Here is a 25829-nt window from a genome sequence, read left to right on the forward strand (position 1 = left end):
TTTTTTTTTTTTTTTAAAGATTTTATTTATTTGAGAGAGAGAGTGAGAGAGAGAGAGAGCACAAGAGGGGGGAGCGGGAGAGGGAGAAGCAGACTCCCTGCCGAGCAGGGAGCCCGATGCGGGACTCGATCCAGGGACTCCAGGATCATGACCTGAGCCGAAGGCAGTCGCTTAACCAACTGAGCCACCCAGGCGCCCTTTTTTTTTTTTTTTTTTTTTTAAATTTTTTTTTTTTTTTTTTAAATTAAATGTTTTTAAGCAAGATATATTTCTGGAAGAATTCATTGATTTAGAGCTTCTTGACTGATTTAAGTATGAAGTGTGAATTATTGCTAAGTATGGTCTCTAATGATGAAAATTGGTTAAAAACACTTATCTTCAATGCAAAATGGATTAAAGATTTATATGTAAAGTCCAAAACTATAAAACTTCCAGAAGAAAACATAGGGGAAAAACTTCATGACATTGGTTTTGGCAATGATATCATGGATATGACACAAAAAGCTCAGGTAACAAAAGCTGAATTAGATAATCAGAATTACATCAAACCACAAAGCTTTTGTACAGCAGAGGAAACAATAGACTGAAAATGCAACCTACAGAATGGGAGAAAATATTTGTAAGCTATATATCTTGCAAAAAAAAAACACCAAAAAATAACAACAGTACCTTATAGATTCAGAGAACAAATTTGTCGTTGCCAGAGGGAGCGGAAGTGGGATGGGAGAAATGGGTGAAGGGGGCCCCCCAAAATAAAAAGAAGAAAGTCTTGCAGTATGTGAAAACATGGATTAACTTGGAGGACATTAAGCTAAGTGAAAGAAGCCAGACACAGAAGGAAAAATACTGCATGGTTCCCCTTATATGAGGTAGCTAAAACAGTCAAGCATGGAAGCAGAGAATAGAATAGTGGTTGCCATGGGCTGAGGAAAGGAGCAAATGAGGAGTTGATACTCAGTTCTAGAGATCTATTTTACAACATTTACCTATAGTTAACAATACTGTATTGTTAAGCTTTTAAGAGGGTAGAATCTCATGTTAAGTGCTCTTATCATAATAAAAACAAAACAACACCATTCTCTGTAGTGCCTGATAGCTAACCTTTTTGGCATCTGTGTAGTTGTGTGTGGACTCACATGTTTATCAGAATTTCCTTATTAATGTGCATATGTTAGTGAACTGTTTCTGAGTCTCATCCAGAAGGGAACTACTTTTTTTCCCCCATGACTGGACTAACTCATATGGATGCTAGAGCTGTCTTAAGGGTAGAAGTTGGGGATTCTGTGGTTTACTGTGTCAGGCAGGGGAAGAATCCTGACTCAAACCAGTAATTGACAGATTAGATTGATTTCGGGTGCACAAAGACTAATTGTATCTTTGGGTACTAGGGGTAAGTACCTGTGTTGGAAAAAAACAAGATTTGGGTAATTGGAGTTATTTAGTGCTCTACGGATACAGTAAGACTTCTTCTAAATAAGATTCTGGATCTTCTCTTTCCTCTAGATTAGTTGTAGGAATCTTCAATCCTGGCAAAGTCTGACAAAATATTTGATTCCTTTTAATAATGGGGTTAGATCTGGAACTGTTCTTGTTATTTTATGTATATTTTCCCTTTTTTAGGTATTACCATTGGTTTTAAAATTATAATTACAATATTCAAATTCCTTGTATAAATACTTTTAACAGCACAGCATTTAATGTAAAGAGTGAAAAAAAAAATGTCTTCTCCATGACCCCATGCCCATTCCTCACAATAATCACTGTTAAAGAGTTGGGTGTGTAGAATACAAAGGTGGTCTTGGGTTTGGATTAACAAACTCACAAGACATGATAGGCTTTACTCAGCACTATGTTTACTTAGCTTTAAGGAAGGGTACAAGACAGATAATAAAACTTGTTTGATACAAAAATAGTGAAGGCCTCATCATTTCCCAGGAGGAACTTTGGAATGTTCCAGTCACTCCATGTTTGGGATGCAAAAGGCCATGGACGCCATCAATTCTTGAGGCATATCCTATGCTAGTTGTTATGAGTTTCCTCAGGAGTATGTGTTTGGGGGGAAGGAGCGGTCCATTCTGCAGTGCAAGTGCATCTTATCAATGCTGATTACTAATTACTTGATACACATTCTTGATAAAGTAACTTTTGCCTGATTCTTAGTTTTCTTGGATTTGGTATATTCCTGTATGTTCTCTGAGTTGCTATTGCAAGGAAGACTTGACCAAGGGTTATTTCAAGTTATTTAAAGGGTTATATAACAATATATCTCATAAGAGATAACATACAAATACATGTAAGAGCTACCTTTTTTTTTTTTTTATAGTTCCCTCCTATGGTTATGATATATTTTACCAATATTCAACTGGTGACCCATTAAGTTCTCTAGTAGTTTTTCATGATACACATATTATCACAATGAATATCCTTATACATATGCCCTTGTGAATTTGGGCAAGTGTTTACGTAGGCTACATAGAATTTCTGGATCAGAGAGATGCACATTTAAATTTTCATTAATCTGCCAAACTGTTCCTCAAAGTTAACAGTGTCATCAACAGCATGTGAGAGAATGTTCCCTATGATGCTTCCTTCTAGTTTTGTCTATGTTGTCTCCCTCTAGTCCCTGAAAAACCCTGTGAATTTGGTAAAATATATGTAATAATTTTTATTTTACATTAGAATCAGCAGGCTTTGGATTAGCTCAAAGTCATAGGACTAATAAGTGGGTGATCTAGATTAGAATTGAAATCTTTGATATCCAGTTTTCTTTCAGTTAAACTGAAAAATGCTTCTTTGATTTATTTTACTTTTCTTACATTTTTTTTTTTTAAAGATTTTATTTATTTATTTGACAGAGACAGAGATAGCGAGAGCAGGAGCACAAGCAAGCGGGAGTGGGAGAGGGAGAAGCAGGCTTCCCGCCGAGCAGGGAGCCTGATGTGGGACTCGATCCCAGGACCTTGGGATCATGACCTGAGCCGAAGGCAGCCGCTCAACCGACTGAGCCACCCAGGCATCCCAACTTTTCTTACATTTTAATACTTGGAACTAATGTAATAGTCTACTGTTGAGAAAGTCAGATTATTTCTGTCCAACTTTATTCAACAAAAATTAATGAAATAGCCAATTAACCTCTGATGTTGAATGGAGCCCTTCATTATCTGTCAGTAACATTTACTTATACCAGTTTAAAAAAAAATTGTTAGTTTCAGATGCATTTAATATACTTACTGGTAGTACCAATATATAAAGTTAATGATTTTAATGTATTTTGGTCTTTAGTTGTATATCAGCCTGATGCATAGTAAATAATTGCTCAACCATTGAAGTTATAATATTTGACAAATATGCAAAACTTTTGCTGTATATACGCCAATGAAAATTTTACATTACAAGATAACTCATGAACTAACCTCTATTTCTTAAAGTTTGGAACAATTTAAATGATGGAGTGAACAGATATTTGAGGCTGATTCATTATGACTTATAAAAAATATTTTATGAAAGAGTACCTTCTACTTCTATTTCTTTTAGTTTGTTACTTTCATTGACAGTAATACTTGCAACTCATTTTTCAAGTGCTATCAGTGAATTCATGCCAACATTATTTATGCTTGAAATACTTTATTTTTCAAATGTAATTTTATTTACATATGTGGAAAGTACTTCAAACTAGCTAAAACATTTTATTACTAAAATTTAAAAATGGTAGAAAACATTTTTTTTTCTTAGTCAAACTTAATTGAAGACAAAATAGTTCTAGGGACAGACGGGAACTTGTTTTTCCTTTCAGCAGGATTGTACCCCTACTGTCAACTGAAAGGTAATGAGAAAAAAAGTCTTCGCTCCCTTTGCCATTTAAAACAAGAATAGATGTGGACAAATTTGCTTCCTGTGATCTAAATATTTCTCTTTCCGTAAACCGCTCTAAAAGTGTCAATTTAAATTGAGGCATAGGAAGTAACAGACATTAGAGAAAGTTTTGGTATTGTGAAAGTAACACTAATCTTAACAGAGGTAGATTTACTGATAAGCAATTTTATAGATGTTTACTAAAATTAATCTCTCCCTTCCTTGTCTTCCGTTGCATTTTGTTGCTCTTATTATAGCACTCCTCAGAGTCTACAGTGCATCATGTGTATTTGCTTTGGTCTCTCTTCTCAGTTGTGAGCCTGGGGTACTAGATCTGTTTGTTACTTGTTTTGCTATTGCGTTTAGGGCCTGGAACATAACAGGTGTAAATGTTGAATTCAACTGATCTTTGTAGAATAATACCACACTGTGAAGTTGACAGCTCATTCTGTTTGATGATCCTTAGCACTAAAACCTGTTTCTTAGATTTTCATATTACTTGGGTGAATCAATTTTTATATAAAAAGATTTCATATACTTGTAAATTTTGTTTACAGATAATTGTTTCATATACTCGGAGGGTAATCGCTGATAGTTCACCATCTGTTTCTATTTATCAATCTTTTCAATCTCCCAATTCAATTGTTCTATGCCATATTTTAGATGTGAGACCTATTTTAGCTTTTGATGCTTTTGAACTTTTAGGTTTTGATATTTAGGATATGTGCAGAATATTCTGTGATCTTCTGCAAGTTATGCTTGTGGCTTAATTTGAATTTGGCTGCCATTCCTCCTAAGGAAATGTGTATTGTAGGTAATAGGTAAAATGAGATGTCCCTCTTAAATATCATTGTAAAAATTATTATTTTTGTCATGCACTATTTAAGTAGCTTAGGCTTTCCTTGTCCAGGAACATAAGTAAGCTTTTTAGACTTCATAATCATTCTAACAAAAATGGAGGAAGAGGACCAATGTTGATTGAATGCTTACTGTGTTCTGGTATTCTGATGAACAACATATACAATTATTAAATCATTAATTACTTAATAACTCTAAGCCATATTATCCCCACCTACAGATGAGGAAGCTGAAGCAAAAAAGGAATATATTTTTGCCACTTGGCCTGTTTTATTTCTGATAAAACATGAAACATAGAAAATAGTCTCACATATTATGGATTAGTAGAAGACACATTAGGACTTTTATTTCTGCCAATATGGCTAATTTGATATCTTCTACCATATCCTCCTGCTTTTAAATACTTAGACGTTTGGAGGTAAGTATTATAAACACTTTTAAATGTGTAAATTTGCAGAAAGGGAAAGGGATTTCTTAAGTGGCATGAATCGAAGAAGTAGCTCAAGAGAGTAGTGTGTTTCTTCCAAAGCTGCTGGTCCCAAGGTCTTTGCTGATTTTGTGGCTCTAGTGACTTTGGTTTTAACAGCTACATGGGGACAGGAAACAGGCTTCTGTTTGTTTGAGGTGAGGAATCGGAATCTCAGACATAATCGCATTCACTATCCTTACCCAGGATAAAAAAATAAAGTTTGATCTGAAAACTTTAGGTAAAGGATATTGAAAAAAGAAGAAGAAAGAACTGATGCTAAGATATTGAACATTTCTAGGAAAACTGGAAATTAGAGAAGTAACAACAACAACAAAATAGTAGTCCATGGACTAAGAGAATTTCAAGGAACAGTTCATCAGCCGCATCAAATCTTGTAGTGAAGGCAAGACTTAAAAGCCCCAGTTGGAGAGACAGCCAGTCTTTCTCAAATATCTTAGTATTTCCCAAATTTTAATTTTGTACCACCTCACAATTTTTTTTACAGCGTTCGCACATTATCTAGATTATTAATATTGTAAAATAAACTTACAATGTTATGTTTATGATTTTTATTTTTAAAAGAAACTTTTTATATCAAAACAAAATATGGAAACCCATACCTGCCATAAATAGAAAACATCTATAGAAGTTAATAAAGTAATACCACAAAGTGATACCTATGTCCTGTTGTCCCTTACTGAGCGTGAGGCCTATCTTTTGTAAAGAAGGAAAAACAAGCTTCAAGGGAAATTGAAGACACCCTCTACACTTTAACCCTTTTACTTAATAAGAGGCATTGAAAAGGCTACAAAAAGGAAATACACTGTCTTAGGGGATTCTGTCTTGAGTGTGTGGTACGTAGATCACTTGCAGCGCGGCAGCCTGTGCCTGAATGTGAAAAGATCCAAAGAGGAAGGCGTGACTGCGTGTGTCTCTGAGTGCCTGCTTTTTAATCATTTGTTGATCGTTTGTGAGGTACTGCTCTAAGCTGCTTATATTGAAATGTTCTTTGTTTTTTTCTATTTGAAGCTCTTTTAAGAGCCTGTGCTGATGGAGGTGCCAACCGCTTATATGATACCATGGAAGGAGAGAGGGAAAGGTACGCTTTCTTTTAGTCCGTGTCCAAAATACCACTAATTCTGCTCTTCAGGTTGTTTTATTCTCTCCTTGATGAATGATTACTATTAATGTTACTTCAAAATTAACAGAAAACCGGGCACCTGGGTGGCTCGGTTGGGCGACTGCCTTCAGCTCAGGTCATGATCCTGGAGTCCCGGGATCGAGTCCCACATCGGACTCCCTGCTCAGCGGGGAGTCTGCTTCTCCCTCTCCCGCTCCCCCCTCTCGTGCTCACTCTCTCTCTCTCTCAAATAAATAAATAAATAAAATCTTTAAAAAAAAAAAATTAACAGAAAACCACATCAGTGAGAGAGTTGCTGAACCATGTTATGTTGTATTATTTCTTAGTTTTGAGTGTATCTCCTAGAAGAACTAGGCCAATCATACTCTTATTTAAAAACCTGTCATTCTAGTCAGTCAGAGAAAGACAACTATCATACAGTTTGCACTCATATGTGGAATATAAGAAATAGTGCGGAAGGTCATAGGGGAATGGAGGGAAAACTGAATGGGAAGAAATCAGGGAGACAAACCATGAGCGACTTTTAACTCTAGGAAATAAACTGAGGGTTGATGAAGGGAGATGGGGGGGGATAGGGTAACTGGGGGATGGGCATTTAGGAGGGCACGTGATGTGATGAGGGCTGGATGTTATATGCAGCTGAGGAATTACTGAACTCTACATCTGAAACTAATTATGTACTATATGTTGGCTAGTTGAATTTGAATAAAAAAAACTTTTTGGTAGAAAAAAACCCAAAAACCCTCATTCTGCTATTTCAGAAGTTTCATTAAGTAGCATTATCAAATATCGGTATCTGTGAGGACTTTGAGCATTAATTAAAATAAAACTCCATTTAAATGAATAAAAATTGACCTCATAAAAACAAATGATACATGCTGTGGTAGAAGTGAGATTTTTGTAGTAGTGTTGAGTAAAGCTAAGTATAATTTAACTTAGTTACTTCTGAGTTATGCACACACATATATATTAGGAGATAAATAACTTACTCTTAATGATTTGTTATCTGTGCTGTCTGGTTTTCCTGATCTTTGCATGGTGAGCTATTTTTAGATATGAGAATACATTTGAAAGCAAATTTAAATCCAGCTCATTGCCAACATGTTTATAGTTCAACCTCTTTGCAAACATAAGGATTTATAGTCTAGATATAAGTAGACTAGCTGTGAAATTTAGTTCCACTTCTATCATATGTGTTATTAAATGTACTGAAATGTTTATAGTTTGAGAAATCACCTCCTTGCTGCAAAAAAATAAAATAAAAATATTATGATTCAACATACTGCAGGTGTAAATTAAATATATGTAGTTTGAAACGATGTAAAATACATCTTTATGGCATCAGAATTTTTAACTTCAGGCTCCTAATACTGGAGCCGCTCTTTGAAAGCAGCCGGTTGCTTATAGGAGGAGAGCATGTTTCCTTTGACATTGGGAATGCTAATGTCTAGGGACTGGATGAATTATCAAAGAATATGGCAATAGTGACAGCCTAGGAAACAATTTAAATTCTTAACATTTTATGGTTCTTTATTTTTTAACTTTATGGATTCCTCTGACCGTATTCTCTAAGACCTGACATGGACAGTGTGTTAAAAATACTCTAAACAGGGCCTGGGCTGGTTAGTTCAGGGAAGAGCATGATGCCCATGAGGCCAAGATTATGAATTGGGTATTGCGTTTCATGCCTGTAGCTGGCTTGCTGGCAAGGGATCTAGTACTGAGTACTATTTCTTTAATGATAGGTATAGCTCATGAACATAAGTACATGAACCAGAGCTGTGAACAGATATTAACACAGTGTTTCCAACTCTGCTGTGACCATAAGAACCATCTAAAATGCTTGTGAAAAAAATACAGATTTATATACTGATTGCTCTTATTGGATTGGACTAGACACTAATAAGAAAGAGAACACACAACATTTTTATTCACATTAGAAAGCAAAACAGATTACGAGGTTTGTGGAGTGAGTACCATTATTTTTGTCCAGATTTCGGAATAACTCATTTGACTGTATATGAAGATGTTCAATAAGAAAATGTACTTTCCGTTGCTTTTCTCATAATAATATGTTGGCAGTGATTCATACTCTGATACTTAGGAACATGGCTGGCCTGGATAGGGTGGCTAATAGGGAGATGAGTAAACTAACTGCCTCATGTGGGAATTAAATCCTTGAAGTAAATCTCATTAAATACAAACCCTAACCAGTAATGCTAATTGGATATAGGTGACTAAACATGATTCCTATTAGTTGCATTTTTAACTGAGAAGCCACACAAAGAAAAAGGAAAAAAATCCAAGTTTTAAAAAGCCAAGTATGGTTTGTGGACCACTGCTTGGCTTGTTTGTATTTGTTTATTTAATGTCCATATCTACAATGTAATACCTTATAATTATGCAATAAAAAATGAATGTATAGAGAATCATCTCCCACTGAAGACATTTGGAATGAAGGAAGACTGATGTAGACAGGAAGAGAGGAACAAGAGAGGAAGAGGGCTAGAGCTGAGGCAAATACCAACAGCAACTTTGTATCTGATTCTGTACCACCCTACACCATCTTCATAAATGTCCATCTTTGTTTCTACTCTGAAAGTGGCCTCTTTTAATAAATAAGTCCTAAGTGTTTTTTATTGCTGTGAAAATAATACATGTTGATTTGAACATATGTTAGTGAGTTGAGAGAAACAAACAAAAAAAAATCTGTTATTTCTTCTTAAGTAGCAAAGAGTTACATTGAGTCTACCTATTGGTTCTGCTCTTTTGAACAATAGAAAATGTGACTAATTTTTCTTGTTCAGGTGAATATAAGCTCCCTGGAGCCTACAAAATTGTGTGGGAATATTAGATACTCAACAAATACTTGTTAATAAATGAGTATTCTATTACAGTTACTCTTTTCTTTCTTCCCATAAGGTTTTGAGTGACTTTGACCCTCACATTTTGGATAAACAGATGACCTCTGAGAACTGACAGGTTCTGTTTTGGGGGTATGCTCAGTCTGGAGCATCAGACTGAGGCAGGTTGAAGACCCAGTCAGGGAAATGTAGGATGGACACCGCCAGTGACAGTTGGGTCTCCGCTTTGGTTACAGATTTGAGATTAAAGAGGAAGAGGTTTTAGGAAGACTCCATACTTTGTGATCCCATATTCTTTTCCTTTTTTTTTTTTTTTTTTTCAGTCTAGGTAAGTCTTAACTTCATTTATTTGGCTACCCAGTTTCTCCAACATTATTTTTTAAATCATCTGAACTATCTTCACTGATTTCTGATTCCAACATAATATGTAGATTAGTATATTACATATATATGTGTACATATATATATTTTTTATTACTGAAATACAGTTGACACACAGTATTAGTTTCAGGTATGTGGCATAGTGATTCGACAATTCTATTCCCATACACTTAATTGACTGTTTTCCTAACCCCAGATGTCTGTTTTTAGAAATGTGGGGTGGGCGCCTGGGTGGCTCAGTTGGTTAAGCGACTGCCTTTGGCTCAGGTCATGATCCTGGAGTCCCGGGATCAAGTCCCTCATCGGGCTCCCTGCTCGGCGGGGAGTCTGCTTCTCCCTCTGACCCTCCTCCCCTCCTGCTCTCTGTCTCTCATTCTCTCTCTCTCAAATAAATAAATAAAATCTTTTAAAAAAAAATGTGGGGTACTGTGGTGGGGTATTAGATGTCTCAGTCAGTACCCCTAATTCTGCAGCTTTAACATGATACTGACTAAAGTCCCATGTCTATATTTTGTTACTAGCCTGTGATTAAAAACTCCTATGATAGCCTCATAACATCTGCTTCCTGCCTTCTTGAAAGTAGGTAAAACCCACTGTTGGTCTGAACCAGGATGGTACAGCACAGCCTTATAGTCAGAATAATCCCAGGATGTGGGGGGAAGGGGGGAATACAAGTGAAGCAGGGTAAGATTTTCTAGGAGATTTGATGGAGTAGATTTTGTCCATCATCGATAGGCATTGGAGGGCTCTGTTTTTTTTCTTCTTCTTCTTCTTTTTAAAATATTTTCTTTATTTGAGAGAGAGAGCGAGGAGAGAGAAAGTGAGTGCACAAGCGGTGGGGGGGGGGGAGAGGGAGACTCCCCACTGAGCAGGGAACCTAGCCCCAATTTGGGGCTTGATCCCAAGACCCTGAGATCATGACCTGAGCCAAAGGCAGAGGCTTAATGGACTGAGCCACCCCGGCGCCCCTCTTTTGTTTTTCTACTGACAGTTTTGTTGACAGTATAGTAGATCAGCAAAGAGTAAAATGTCCACATCAAAGAATATTGAAAGATTGTTATTTGTGGGTACCAGGTAAACAGTAAGGATTATGGGAGAGTTAAGTACCCTGCCCACCCCCACCCTCCTCTCATACCCAGTAATTCCTCTTTCTGCATCTTTCACAGATACTCTAAGAGAACAGTTTCTGCTCTGGTCAGTTTCTTTTTTTTTTTTTTTTTAAAGATTTTATTTATTTATTTGACAGAGAGAGACACAGTGAGAGAGGGAACACAAGCAGGGGGAGTGGGAGAGGGAGAAGCAGGCTTCCCGAGGAGCAGGGAGCCTGATGCGGGGCTCGATCCCAGGACCCTAGGATCATGACCTGAGCCGAAGGCAGACGCTTAACGACTGAGCCACCCAGGCGCCCCTGCTCTGGTCAGTTTCTAACCAGGGGTAGAAAAGTCGTCAACTATGGCAGTAATTACCAACGTTTTCCGCCATAGGGAATATTAAAAACAAACATATAGAAAAGTGCACAAATTATAATGATATAGCTCAATGAATTTTCACAAAGGGGAACACATGAATAAATGGTACAGAAATCAATAAATAGAATATTACAAGCATTGTAGAAGCCCTTTTCATGCTCCCTCCTATCACCATCTCCCCTCATAGGATACTGCTATCTAACCCAATACATATTAGATTAATTCTGGCTATCTCTGGTCTTTATAAAATGGAATCATAACATACTGAATTTTGACTAGATGGACTTTTGGGGGGATATAGAACTGATAGCTCTGTGAACCTGAAAAATGGATTAAGAAACATTGCTATAGGTTCTTAGAATTAGGGTCATGCTAATTATGGTGAGAGGTGGAAGAAGTGATGGAATCAAGTAGAAAAGAGTAGGAGATGTATAGAAACCAACAAGAATTACAAAATCAATACCACATGAATGTAATCTGACAGTATAGGAAAAAGAGTTGGTATCATTCTTAAAAAAAAAAAAAAAAACCTTTAAAGATACGTAGACACTTGTAAGCCTTATTCTATTAGAAAGTTGAGGTAAACCGGGCACCTGGGTGGCTCAGTTGGTTAAGCGACTGCCTTCTGCTCAGGTCATGATCCTGGAGTCCCGGGATCGAGTCCCGCATCGGGCTCCCTGCTCGGCAGGGAGTCTGCTTCTCCCTCTGGCCCTCCCCCTTCTCATGTGCTCTCTCTCATTCTCTCTCTCTCAAATAAATAAAATCTTTAAAAAAAAAAAAAAAAAGAAAGTTGAGGTAAACTGATCAAAATATAAAATAAAATAGAGCTTTGGAATGAGACAGGATCTCCCAAGAATAATCCAGTGGCAGAAATAAGAATGTGGCATTTAACTTGTTATTCATTCATTTTTATTCATTCAAACACTTATTGAATACCTTCTATGGTTAGACATTTTGACTATTACTGTGAATATATAAATGATTCCTGCCCACAAAAAAAGACCTTAGAGTAATAGAAGTAAAGAAGAAATTAGTATGCACTAGGATAGATTATAAAGCACATAATGAGAAAATTCTAGTCCAATGTGATAGGTTCTGTGACAGAGGAAAGCACAGGATGGACAATTAATCCAGAATGGGGATATTAGAAACAATTCCAAGGATCCTACTGGAGTATAAAAGGTTAGGGCCGCAGAGTGTGTGTGTGTGAGGGGGTGGTGGTGTGTGTACACGCCCGTGTGTTGACTAGCAGGGGAGAGGGAACGTTCTGTTTTGTCTCCTGGAAAAATCTAAACTCATTACCTTGAGTATCAGGGTTTGTCTTTTACTTATCATTTTAGCCAAGCTGTTTCTTCTGTTTTCTCCCTTACCTTCTCTCCTCACCGCCTGGGCTTCAGAAGAAACTTCGGATAGTTTATTTTATTAGTATGTATAAACCAGAGTGCTTTATATCTAGAGAGATCGTGCCCGTTTTGTCTGAAATCACATATAGAATTCGTCCCACTTATTTTCAGAATGTCTTATATTTACACTGTGTCCTCATTACTATCTCAATGAGTCTTTTATCATGAAATGAAGATTCTTGCCTTTGAATTCAATGGTATTTTGAGAGTAACATGAATAACCTTGCTACTTGTGTTTTCTGTGATTTTAAAGGTTGCAGAGACTCTGAAACTCATCTGCATACTAGTCTGAGGAATAGCTGTGAATTTTGGTATCATTAGTATATAGGGACTTGAAATGAGAGGCGGGGATGTTGTTTTTTGGTTTTTCAGAATAATTGATGAATACAGCATCCTGAATGGGAAGTCCCACAGATGATCTAATTTATCTCAGATGCTTAAGAGCTGCTTTCTGTTGAATTTAGAAGAGTAGCATCCAGTAAAAATTCCCTGAAATTACACAGATGACCATTCATGTAAACAGGTGTTAACGAGGTGGGATGAGGGGGAACTTGTGGTGCTCAAATAGAAAAGAAGGATTCAGGGACATCTAGGTGGCTCATCCAGTTAAGCATCTGTGTTCAGCTCAGGTCATGATACTGGGGTCCTGAGATCGAGCCCCACATTGGGCTCCTTGCTCAGCGGGGAGCCTGTTTCTCTCTCTGTCTCTGCCCCCTCCCCCGCTTTGACAAATAAATAAATTTTTTTTTTTAAGATTTATTTATTTATTTATTTGACAGAGAGAGATACAGTGAGAGAGGGAACACAAGCAGAGGAAGTGAGAGAGGGAGAAGCAGGCTTCCCGCGGAGCAGGGAGCCCAATGCAGGGCTCGATCCCAGGACCCCGGGATCATGACCTGAGCCGAAGGCAGACGCTTAATGACTGAGCCACCCAGGCGCCCCGACAAATAAATAAAATCTTAAAAAAAAAAAAAAAAAAGGATTCATTCCCAATCTCTTATTCCAATCAGACCATTAATTTTCTCAGTTTGGATTTCAGACTTCCTAGCTTTATATATTCTTGCAGCTTTCTTACGAGCAGATCAATACTGCTTTTCGGAGTGATCCAGTGGGAATCAGACTGTTGTGGCTCTAAAACTCACTGTGTCCTAGCTAAGCCAACTTCAGACTATGATTTCAATAACCGAGTAATGTGGGATTCTAGCTGTTCTAGATCAGCCTCGAAAGCCCTTGACATTATCATTAAACCAGGCACCTGGCAGCCGGTACCGGGCACACTCTTAAAGGAACCAGTGACCTGTCTGTCTGTCTCCATATGAATAACTTAACGATTGTGTCTTCCCTCTCCATTCACTGCAGATAGCGGGAATTCCATGTTGGGAACTGTGTAGTGAGAAGACAGGCACAGATTTTTCAGTTAGGTTGGGATACAAAATCTGATTCTGCGACTTCATTACTATGAGACTTCGGCAAGTAATTTCACTTCCTCGGGCTGTGATTTCTCCATCTGTGACATTTCAGGGAAGGATCAGGATCTTCTGGAATATTCAGAGCAATCTTGAAGATTTGTATGAAGAAGAAATGTATTACTTGGGCTGGTTACACAGGAGTTGGATAAGCCAAGAGGGTAGAGGGTGGCCCTTCAAAGTTACGATATGATGAATTACAGGATAGTTGAATATATCTATCATCTAGTTTTGGACAATAGCTGTAAATGTTCTCTCACAGTTAATACTTTGCATGTGGTAATTGTGAAACTTCTTAGAAAGGTTGCAAGCTCTCTTCATATTGTGGTTGGAATGAAGGAATATAGTGTTTAAGCTTCTCTGGTTCTTTTTTTGGTTTTGATCATCTTTGTTCAGGTATAATTTCATATAAAATTTATCCATTTTAAGCATTCAGTTCGGTAAGTTTTGTAGCAGTATACAAGCAGTCAAGAATAGAACGTGTCCATCATCCTGAAAAGTTCCTTCCTGTCCCTTTGCATCAGCCCCCACTCCTATACTGTGGTTCCTGAAACCTTCTAGAATGTCCTATAAATGGAGTCATTCAGCTTGTTGTCTTATGTATGTGACTCTTTTCACTTACCAAGTGCTTCTGACATTGATCCATGTGATTGTGTATATCAGTAGTTTGTCCCTTTTCACTGTTGAGTGGTGTTCTATTATGTGGGTACACCACAATCTTGTTTGTTCATTGAACGCATTGATAGACCTGATTCTTAAGAATTATCCTTTTGGTAGGAATCTATTACCACTTTTTTCAAGTGATTCTTTGGGAGGAATGTTAGTTCTTTTAGCCAGAGCCAAACATAATTTTCAAAGTTGTCACTTCCACCCTCGAAGTGAGATAAATAGTAGTAGAGATTCATATATAATGCTTATATTCTAATGTATCTTAGTGAAAATCTTGCAAAAGCTTGCTCAGTACTGTTAGTGTTTTATGGAATAAGACAATAAATATAAAATTGTTATGGAATAAATTGGTGTCAAGGATCTGAGCGGATATTGTGATTTCAATAACCTCTAATATATATGACAATTGATTTCAGTCAACCTGTGACTGATTTTCTAGTGATTGGGATTTATTTTAACTAATGTTTATGAATTTCTTGGCATAGTTAAAAAAATATACTTTCAGTATGCTTGAACATACATAGAAAGGAAACAAGTGTATACTTGCTTAAGGAAATCCAAAGATCATTGGTTTACCTTGATTTCTTCTAAGCCTAGCCTTAAGAATTTTAATCACTTGCTTCAACAAGTTTCTATTAAAAAATATTTATGCAATCAAATTACTAAGCTCTGTAAGCATGTCCACATTATTGGGTCTTTGAATCAAAATGATGGAAGGTAAAAATGACTAGCACATTTAAAAGAAAATTTGTAATAGGAGTCTTGTTATTAAAGAACCCTACACAATAAACTGTGAGGGCATATTTATCTTGAATTGTTGGTTGAATTAGTTTTGTAATATATTTTAGTCTGTTGGTTATCAAATGCTATAAATCAGAGATCTCAAAGTTATCCATGCATAGCTCTGAATCATTTCAGGGGTTGGGGGCAGAATATGTATGCATAGATGCTATGTTTGTCAGATCATGCATGAAGTCAGAATAAATTTTCAAAGCGAAATCATTTTAAGCAGCTGCAGGAAGTCAGTTTACAACTAAATTTAATCAGAGGCATTGTGCTTTATGGCTATTCTATTTCATACAGCATGTTCCTGACAAAACCCTTTTCCTTTCCTGCACTGTGGATGAGGTCTTCAGAAATAAATTACCCTCAGATGGTTTTTCAGAGAAACCTGGATCATCTGTCAAAAGTTTTGAGTTAACACATGGCTCTTTTAGTTTTGCTTTTTGAAAAGAAACTTGAATAGTTTTAGCACTTGTTACTACAATTTAAGAGCTCATGTTTTTCAAGTTTTTTGGCTTATTTTCAATATATTATTAGATTGCTGAGTTAGTAATAATTGAGAATAGTCACATAATATGTGTGTATACATATGTTTATTAAAAGGTTGTAGAATGGTCCCTGTCTGTTTGTACTTAAGTGTGTGCACATAAATGCATGCTTGCACACATACACCTAGGTGCTTCTGTGGAGTGTTCTCATTATTAAAATTTTGGTTTTGTATTATCAGACCAAGAGTAAGCAAAATAACTCCAACAACAAGACAGCATGCATTATTTGTTGACACATCATTAAAAGACATAAAACTTGAGTTGATGGTGGACCTGAGCCAGCTGTAGCCTTCCTATTAATAAGGGTCAGAAAAGTGACAGCTAGAATTCATTTAAAGCAAGGACTAGTTAATAAATTTTTTGGGAATATACCAAAATGGCACTTATACCAAGATAAGCTCTGGACTTTCACTTACAGTTCTGGGTTAGAGATCTGAGGGGTATTTGAGACTGTATTCCTTGAAGACTTCAATTTTGCCTCTAGCCCAGGAATTCAAGAATATACTGAAGAGTCTCAGAAAGACTACTTAAAACAGAAAACATTTTACCACCCTAAGAAAAAAATCATTGTGTGTAAATATATATATGCACACATATTTGAATGTGTACATGTGTATATTATGTCTAATATGCTTATGTCTAGATATTGTATGACCTGAGCAATAGAAGAGGGCTTCTTCTCAGAAAGTCAGAGGAAGGGAACTTAAATGATGAGCAAGGAGACACTAGTATGTAAATGCCCAGGTTGATAGGAAGTATAATGATAATAATAATAATCGCTTCTCGGCCTTTTGGCTAAGATCAAGTGTAATAATAATAATGATAAGTCATGAATATTTAAAAGTTGACTTACTCTCCAAATTGTAGAATTTAGAATTGTACTTAGCACTTCTGTTGAATGAGATCAGCTGTGCTTTGCTCAGACTGTAGGGAAGAAGGTGTTCATCCCACAGGGTTTAGATCTATGAGCTCTGTTTTTGGCTTTGGATGTCTGGTTATGGGTACCATGCATGGTGCTGACACCTGGGGTGTGCTCCGTAAGGCAGGAGGGGCCCTGGAGGGAGTGGTTGTTTAAGCATTAGTGCTCCTCAGCAATGATTATTTAAAATATTGGTGTCCTCTCTAAATATTGGTTTCCTACTCAGTCAATTATTTTAAAAACCATTGGCATGCCCATTGAAATGCCAAGGAGTTAGTTTTAACATTACATGGAGATACTTTTTTACAGAACACTGTATCTGATTAACTTATAAGACCCCTATTCTAAAAAACAAACAAACAAACAAAAAAACCTCTTTTAAAATTCATTTATAACATCCCTCTTTCTTCTGCTTTCTTCCAAGTATTATAATCCCTTCAAAACTTGGCTCATGTGTTGTGTTTCCCCAGAAGTCTTTGCTGGTAACTACCAGTTTCCGTAGACCTAAGTCAGGCAGAAATTAAATTTTTCTAAGCAATCCTTGACTATCATCCCACATTATGTTGAAATTGTCTATCAGTATTTCTACTTAATTAGACAAAATTCCTTGTTCTTGTTTATCTTGGGAAATAACTCTAGCACACAGGACCAAATTTGACAAATAAAAAATGATAAATATTTTCATTGAGCAGTATTATTCCTTTTAGATAGTTTTCCCCGAAAATAATAATTTCCTCACAGATAAGCCAATAGATGACAAATCCGGAATGAACTAGCTAAGGGTATTTGGTGGCTAGATTTCTTGCTTTAACAGGTTATGGTCAGTGTCCTTCTGGGATGTTCTCTTACCCATTGCTTCCCTTAACATTTATCAGAACACACTGGAATCACCTCTTTGCATGTTCCTGCCAGCCTGTCACCCCAGTGAAAGCATTGCATTGTCTCTGGCTTTTTCACACTCTCATCCCAAGTAGGTCACTATATGCTTAATAGTTAGAATGATTAGACATGCTCTTCCATAAAAATTTAATGTATTCTACTTTCATAGTATGAAAGCATATTTTTGACCCAGTAAAGTAATTCTTACTTTTATTTAAGACAAGAATCAGAGACTGATATTAAAAGCGCTCCTGTTAACATTGTTAGGAACTTCTTCTTCTTATTATTATTTTTTTGTATCAGTGGGGGTTCCTGGTTGTAAAGGAAAGAAAAACTCTGACCAATGTAAACAACAGCAACAAAATCAATTAAAAATATTATAATTAACAATAACGGGGAAGACTGGAGAGTTGGGCTTGGGAAGAAATATGCCAGAAGCTGGAAACCAAATCCACAGTACATTTGTGTTCTTAGAACAATTGAGGGCTTGCACTCCCTCTGTGAGCTGGACACTGGGTGCTGCTGATGAATTCCCAGTGGCTTGTCTTTTCTTGTGTAAGAGTTTATGATTGACCAAGCTGAGGTGGGTAAGGGAAAATCTGCCCAGGCCCTTGTTTGTAGGGGTGGCGTGAGTAAATACGTGACTCCTGTTTGTTTCTGGAGCCGTCTGTGCCTAGTATCAAGATTCACACTGTGTTAGCTTCTATAAACATGAGTAGGGACAGCCAAATGCAAATACAAATACAAACAAAATCTTCACAAATGCCTGCAACACCTCTCTGGCTGCCAATGCCGTCACCATGTCCTAGGATCAGGCTAAGGGTCTTCAGTAATCTCCTTCACACTTTCCCTGCCATAGGTACCTCTCTAACTTGAAACTTACTGTGATACAAAATGCCCCTATGTATGAGGTTTTTTCCCCCTCATTCTCTTAATGTTGGTGAAAAGGAAGTCAATGTTTACCTATCATGTGTAAATGATAAAAATACCTCTCATGTATTTTTACATTTAACATGCCTCACAAATTTTTAGAAGATTCCTCACAAAATTTTAGAAAAGTAGGGTGCCTGGGTGGCTCAGTCCGTTAAGCATCTGACTCCTGATTTCGGCTCAGGTCATGATCTCAGGGTCCTGAAATGAAGCCTCGGGTGGGGCTCCACACTGAGCATGGAGTTTGCTTGGGAGTCTCTCTCTCCTTCTCCCTCTGACCCTGCCCCCACCCCCACCTGCACATACACGTGCTCTCTCAAAAAAAACAAGGGGGGTAGAGTGTACGCTTTCTTAGTTTTAGAAAAGCTTGCTTTTAATCATACTCTGTTTTTCTCTGAGTTCATGTTATCACATATATTTTTCTAAGTATACTCCTTAAAATTCCCCTCCTAAGATTCATGATTTTTCTGCGAGACTTGTGATAGTTTTTAGATCTCTTTTGCTTTTAAAAATATCTTCCTCTCAATAAACTATTAGCAAGACAAATTTACATCACACAACAAGGTTTTCTTTACTTGATCTGAATCTTTGTGACAATTAGGAGAATATTTTTTTTTCTAATTTGTACTATGTAAAAAGGTTTCATTGCTTAAAAGCACAACTTTGCTTTAAGAATACAATAATAAAAATTATTACAAAATTCCCTTGATTTTTCTTTTTAAGAAGAAATTTGCCCAGATTTAGTTTGTACTAAAAAAATTAGAAGTTTATAGATGGAAAAAGAATGTTTTGTGATTTGAAGCATAGTACTTAAAAAGCAGCTGAAGCTAGAAGCTTAGAATGCAGTTTTCTTTCTACTGCTCTCATCATGTTTTTTACTTCATGCAAAATTCACTTATTTATCACTAGCGGCCTCTAGTGTGTATTCAATTTTTTCCTGCTAGGCTGTACATTAGTGGGTTATTAGTAACTAGAGGGCAGTTCCATGTGTTAGGAGCAAGAAAAACAACTATAGTTTCTGTCATCTTACCATTATATCAGTCAGTGAAAAGAACATTTTCTTATAGGAGTGTGGTCTTATGATCCCTATTACCAGTAATAGGGCTTTCATGGTGAATTTCCTCAGTGTAGCAGCTGTTCACCAACATGTCCTTCTGATGTGGTGGGGAGAAATGGTTGATGGTCATTAATAGCCCTGATGCATTTTGATGCTTTAATATGATGGAGTCGAGTTAGGATATAGGTGGCAATGGTTAACAAAACCAACAATTTTAGCCAAATCATATATAGCAAAAGTTTGAACCAAGGTGTACTTACTTGTTCAATTTTAAAACTATACAAATAATTTTAACGAAATCATAATTACAAATAATAGCAATATAAAAATCAATTCATTTAAATGAACCAAATCTGTACTATTTAGTATTTACCTTTTGATTATTGATTTAACTTTATATATATATATATATATATTTTTTTTTTTTTTTTTGAGACAGAGTGATTGTGAGTGGGGGAGGGACAGAGGGAGAGAATCTTAAGGCTCAATCTCATGACCCCTGTATCATGACCTAGGCTGAAATCAAGTCAGATGCTTAACCAACTGAGCTACCCAGGCACCCCTGTATATTCCTTTCTCTTAAAGGTACCTCGTTCCCGGGGCACCTGGGTGGCTCAGTTGGTTAAGCGACTGCCTTCGGCTCAGGTCATGATCCTGGAGTCACAGGATCGAGTCCCGCATCGGGCTCCCTGCTCGGCGGGGAGTCTGCTTCTCTCTCTGACCCTCCCCCCTCTGATGTGCTCTCTCTCTCTCATTCTCTCTCTCAAGTAAATAAATAAAATCTTTAAAAAAAAAAAAAAAAAAGGTACCTCGTTCCCTACCCTCACCCACCCTCCTACTTACAGAAGTGATAACAAGTTCATCATAACGAACTTGGGGAATACAGGAAGATACAAAGAAAAAATAAAAATAACTTGAAATCACCTAGGTTCTCAGTATTGATATTTTTACATATCTTTTTCAATTTCATATTTTTATAAGCATGTTTCTCTCTTGCTGAGTGTATGTGTGCACACGTAATAAAATAGGGATTTTTGTGTATATATTGTTTTACATCACACCTGTTTTTTTTAACATTATATTATGAACACATTATCATGTCATTAAATATTTTATGTTACGTTCTTTATCAGTCTTCATATATCAGAAACGTATGTTCATAATTTTTTATAACATTGATAAGTAAAACTTAGACAAGTTTTATAAGTAAAACTTTGAGTTCTTGGCACTTAAAGTAGTTTCTTGGAAATTAAGATATGAGGTCAAAAGTTATGAATTAAATATTTTCTCCCATTTTTCAGGCTGTTTTTTTACTTTCTTGATAATATCTTTTGAATCACAAAAATTTTAAATTCTGATGAAGTCTGGTTTAACTCTTTCTTTTGTAGCTCAGGATTCTGGTGTCATTTATAAGATTCTTTGCCAAATCCAAAATCATGAGTTTTACCTCTGTTTTCTTCATAAGTTTTATAGTTTTAGCTCCTATATTTAGATCTTTCAACCATTTTAATTTTTTGTATGCATAGTGTGAAATAAGAGTTTAACTTCATTCTTCTTTGTATAGCTATCCAGTTATTCCAGCCATTTTTGACAGGTGTTTTGTTGAGACCACCGTTCTTGCCCTACTGAATGATCTTGGTACTCTTGTCAAAAATCAGTTGACCATAGATGTATGAATTTCTTTGGTACATTATGATTTCTGTTCCGTTGATCTGTATGTCTAGCCTGGTGCCATTGTCACACCATTTTGATTACCATGCTTTTTAGTAAGTTTTGAAGTTGAGAAGTAACAGTGCCCCTACCTTGTTCTTCATTATTAATTTGCCTATCTGGGTTCCTTACAATTAATTCCATATGAATTTTAAAATCAGTTTGTCAGAGCGCCTGCATGGCTCAGTTGGTTAAGCGTCTGCCTTCTGGTCAGGTCATGATCCTGGGGTCCCTGCTTAGTGGGGCGTCTGCTTCTTCCCCTGCCTACCCCTCCGCCCTGCTCATTCTCTCTCTCTCTTTCACTCTGTCAAATAAATAAAATATTAAAAGAAATTAAAATCAGTTTGTCCGTTTCTACGAAAAGTCAGCAAATTCTGATACAGATTGTATTGACAGATTGTATCAGAATTTGCTGATGAATTAAATCTGCTGATGAGCACTATTGCCTTACAATGTCAGGTTTCAAAAAAAGTATTAAACTTCTTTTGCACAGATTGCTAGAAAGACACAAAAGAATGAAACTAAGAAGAACTAGGCAATCTGAATAGACCTCATGGCAACGGAGGGATTGAATTAGTAATTTGGAAGAAACAAAAAAAACAAAACTACTTCAAAGGAAAGCCCAGGTCCAGATGGCTGCACCATTGATTTCTACAAAACAGTCAAAGAATAATTAATGCCAATTCTTCAAAGTCGTTGGAAAAAATAGAAGAGGGAATGCTTCCCAACTCATTTTCTAAGGCTCCTGTTCCCCTGATACCAGAACTAGACCAATGAGAATATAAGAAAACGGTAGATCCATATATTTTTTTTTTTAATATGGATGCAGAAATCCTCAACAAAATACTAGGAAACTCAATCCAACAACGTATAGAAAGGATTATCCACCATGACCAAGTGTGATTTGTCTGAGGAATGAAAATGTTGTTCAACTTCTGAAAGTCAATTAATGCGATACATCATTTCAGAATAAAAATCACATGATCTCAAGACACTCAAAAAATATTTGACAAACTCCAACACCCTTGATGATAAAATACTAAACAAACTAGGAGTAGAAGGGAATTCCTTCAGACTAACAAAGGACATCTACAAAAAACTCAGAATTAACATCATATTTAACAGTGAAAGACTGGATGGTTACTTTCTAAGATTAAGAACAGGGAAAGGATAATCTGCCTTTGTACTTCTGTTCGACATTATTCTGTAGTTTCTAGTAATGGCAGTTAGACTAGAAAGGCATCTTGATAGCAAAAGAAGTAAAGCCATCTCTATTTGCAGATAATATGATCTTCTTTATATAGAAAATTCTAAGTATACTACTAAAAAAATGACTAAAACTAATAAACAAGTTCAGGGTTCAGGAAACAAGATCAAAGTATAAAAACAATTGTATTTTTACATACTTGGAGTGAACAGTTTGAAGATGAAATTATGAAGACAATGACATTCATGATAGCATTAAAAGAATAAAATAGGCGTATATTCTGTTCTTTTGAATTGCCAATTTCTAAGAGAGAATTGTTGAAAATGATAAGGACTTGTCTCTTTTTTTCCATTTTTGAGTATCTTGGGGCTCTTTTATTGTGTACGGATTGGCTAATTGTTTTGATTAAATGATCATTTTATCATTATGAAATTGCCCCTTCTTTATCTTTACCAATATTCCTTGTTCTGATGTCTACCTTGTCTTACAATAATATATCCATTCTGCTTTCTTTATGAGTATTTGCATGGTATATTTCTTGCTATGCTTTTACCTTAAATCCATCTATGTTTGTAGTTTTTTATAGACAGCATGTCTTTTTCATTTAATGTTAAATCTAGGTCTTTCAGTTGGAGCATTTGGCGCATGTACATTTAATGTATTTATCAATATGATTACATTTAAATCTAATATTTTGCTACTTTTTCCATTCTTTTTTCTTCCTTTTCCTTCTTCTTCTTTTTTTTTTAGATCTTTCAGCCATTTTGTACTTCATGCAAAATGTGGAGCTTGAACTCACGACCCTGAGATCATGACCTGAGCTGAGATCAAGAGTCAGACACCCAACTAACTGAGCCACAAATTTGCTCCCCTTTTCCTTCTTTTGGATCTTTTTTTTTTTTTTATGATTCCATTTTATGTCCACCATTGGATTATTGGCTATACCTCTGTGTGGTTAATCTGCTGTTAATTCTCCAGCATATTTTTCATTTCTGATAATGTATTTTTTATTTCTAAAAGTTCCATGTAGTTATTATATATCTTCCATTTCTCGCTTCTTGTGTTCATGTTTGCTTTTACCTTCTTGAGTGTATGGAACATGTTTGTAATAGTTGTTTTAATGACCTTGTCTGTTAGTACCAGCCTCTTTGTCTTTTCTGTGTCCAGTTGACGGTTTTTTTCTTTGCCTGCCCAATAATTTTTGATTGGATGCTGTGCATTTTTAATTTGAAGTTGTTACTAGATTTGTTACATTCTTTTAACAGTGTTGATTTTTGTTCTGAGACATGGTTGAATAACTTATGGGTGAGTTTGATACTTTAGAAACTTTATTTTAAGCTTTCTTGTGGTAGGTCCAGCGGAACTTTTGTTCTGGGACTAATTTAGTCTTACTTTTAATGTGAGACTCTACTTAATGACCTCTTTATTACTATGTCTCTGTACTCTTGATGACAGGAACATGGATTCTACCCAGCTGTATTTTATTTTTAGGAATTGTCGTTACCATTGCTTTATGGTGGTCCTCCCCCGACGCTGGACTTCTCATTTGTGTATAAATGATTATGTGTCCAAACACTCAAGGAACTCTTTCTATAACTTTCTGGAGCTCTCTTTCTCCCTGTAGTTCTATTTTCTCAGGTACTCTAGCCTGTATTTCCTAGCTTCCCTTAAAATTGGTGCCCTCATTTGGGGAGATCACAGGTCTCTGAGTTTTCCCTCACTAGAAAACTGGCTAGAAACTGGCTCCAGGAAGAAAGCTGAGGCAATAATAGGGCTCATCTCACTTGTTTCAGCAAGCACTGTGCTCAGCTGCCTATTTTCTACTGTCTGGATATCATTGTTTCACATATTTTGTCTGGTTTTCTAACTGGTTACAGTGGTTAAAGGTCAATTCCTGTAGCATAGACAGAAAGAGCAGTCCATATATTTTGATTTCTTACCCACAGAATTTGCACTGCTGATACTGAGTTAGAACACTCTGTCACAGAATTGAATATTGTTTTGTTTGCTCACTGTCTAGAATAAAATATGCTTTCAGCAAGCTCATATGATTTTGTTATTGTGCCTCTCCTTACCACTTCTCTATTCATTAAAACAAATCGCAAACTTGAAAAGTATAAGTAGACCTTACCTAGGGGTTGAGAGCTTATGGTGTGGAGTAACTTTACACTGCACTCACACTGCTCTTTGATTACCATGCAGCCTTGGTTGGGCATACGAGTAGAGCAATTTTTCAAATAAGGGCCAAAATTTTGGAAGAAGTGGAATTGCATCTTGTGAGGGAAGTATAGCAAGAAAATTTCCCTATGCTAGGCAAGGTTATCTTCAATTCAGAAAGGAGGAGGAGGGGAGAACATTTTGAATCTGCTGATATCTGTGTATGTTACTTCATATCTCTCAGACTTCATATCTCTCAGGCTTTCTACCATAAAATTAGGATGATAAAAACCTTATGGAGTGGTTATGAAAATTAAATAAAATTTTACTAATTAATAAATATAAAATGCATGAATGAAATACAGAGACTGGTATATAGGAAGTATTGAAGTTTTCATCTAGGGTAAGAGCCCTCAGATCTTTCTCTTTTTTTGTACCTTTTTTTTCCTTTTTCTCTAATTCAAGTTTTTTTGCAAAGTTACATGTTTTCCCTCTATCATCTCTCTCCTCCCTGTATCCGTAATTTTTATTTTAACTATATGATATGGAGATTTTATTTGTATTTCCTTTATTATTATTTTTGGTTATTTTTGTTTTCTCTGGGTGTTTTAGTTATCTCTTTTAGTTTTTCTTTTGTTATTTTATTAAAAAATCTTCAAAAAAAACCCCAAAAAACCCATCCTCTTAGATAATCAGTGTCAAAAGCTTCATCCATTCACTACCATTATTTCCTTCAGGCTTATACAAAAATGTATGAATATGTTTACAGGTATTTTTGTTAGTTTTTATTTTATTGTTTTAAAACACTGCTAATACCAAAACTTATGGGATGCAGCAAAAGCTATATTAAAAGAGAAATTAATAGTAATAAACATCTGTATTTAAAAAAAGATCTCAAACAACCTAACATTACACTTCAGAGAACTAGAAAAGGAACAAACTTAATCCCAAAGTTAACAGAAAGAAGGAAATAAAGATTAGAGCAGAAAAAAATGAAGCAGAGAAAAAGATAGAAAAATCAATGAAAGTAAGAGTTGTTTTTTGAAAAGATAAACCAAATTGAAAAT

General features: G+C 36.1%; 1 protein-coding gene across 14 annotated transcripts in view; it reads left to right on the top strand.

Annotated features, from left to right (window-relative positions):
* TPK1 (thiamin pyrophosphokinase 1) overlaps positions 1-25829 on the top strand; it is a 335883-nt gene that overhangs the window by 120632 nt on the left and 189422 nt on the right. For 6 of the 14 annotated variants that reach the window (XM_081799933.1, XM_081799936.1, XM_081799944.1 and 3 more), the window contains one exon: positions 6209-6278. The exons of the other annotated variants lie outside the window; for them this stretch is intronic. In XM_081799933.1, the coding sequence (XP_081656059.1) occupies positions 6209-6278 (70 nt within the window). The remainder of the gene's footprint in view (positions 1-6208; positions 6279-25829) is intronic. 14 annotated transcript variants of the gene reach the window in all.

Source organism: Leptonychotes weddellii, chromosome 12 (genome assembly GCF_054177405.1).
Source record: "Leptonychotes weddellii isolate Sample4059 chromosome 12, ASM5417740v2, whole genome shotgun sequence".
NCBI classification, from domain to species: Eukaryota; Metazoa; Chordata; class Mammalia; order Carnivora; family Phocidae; genus Leptonychotes; species Leptonychotes weddellii.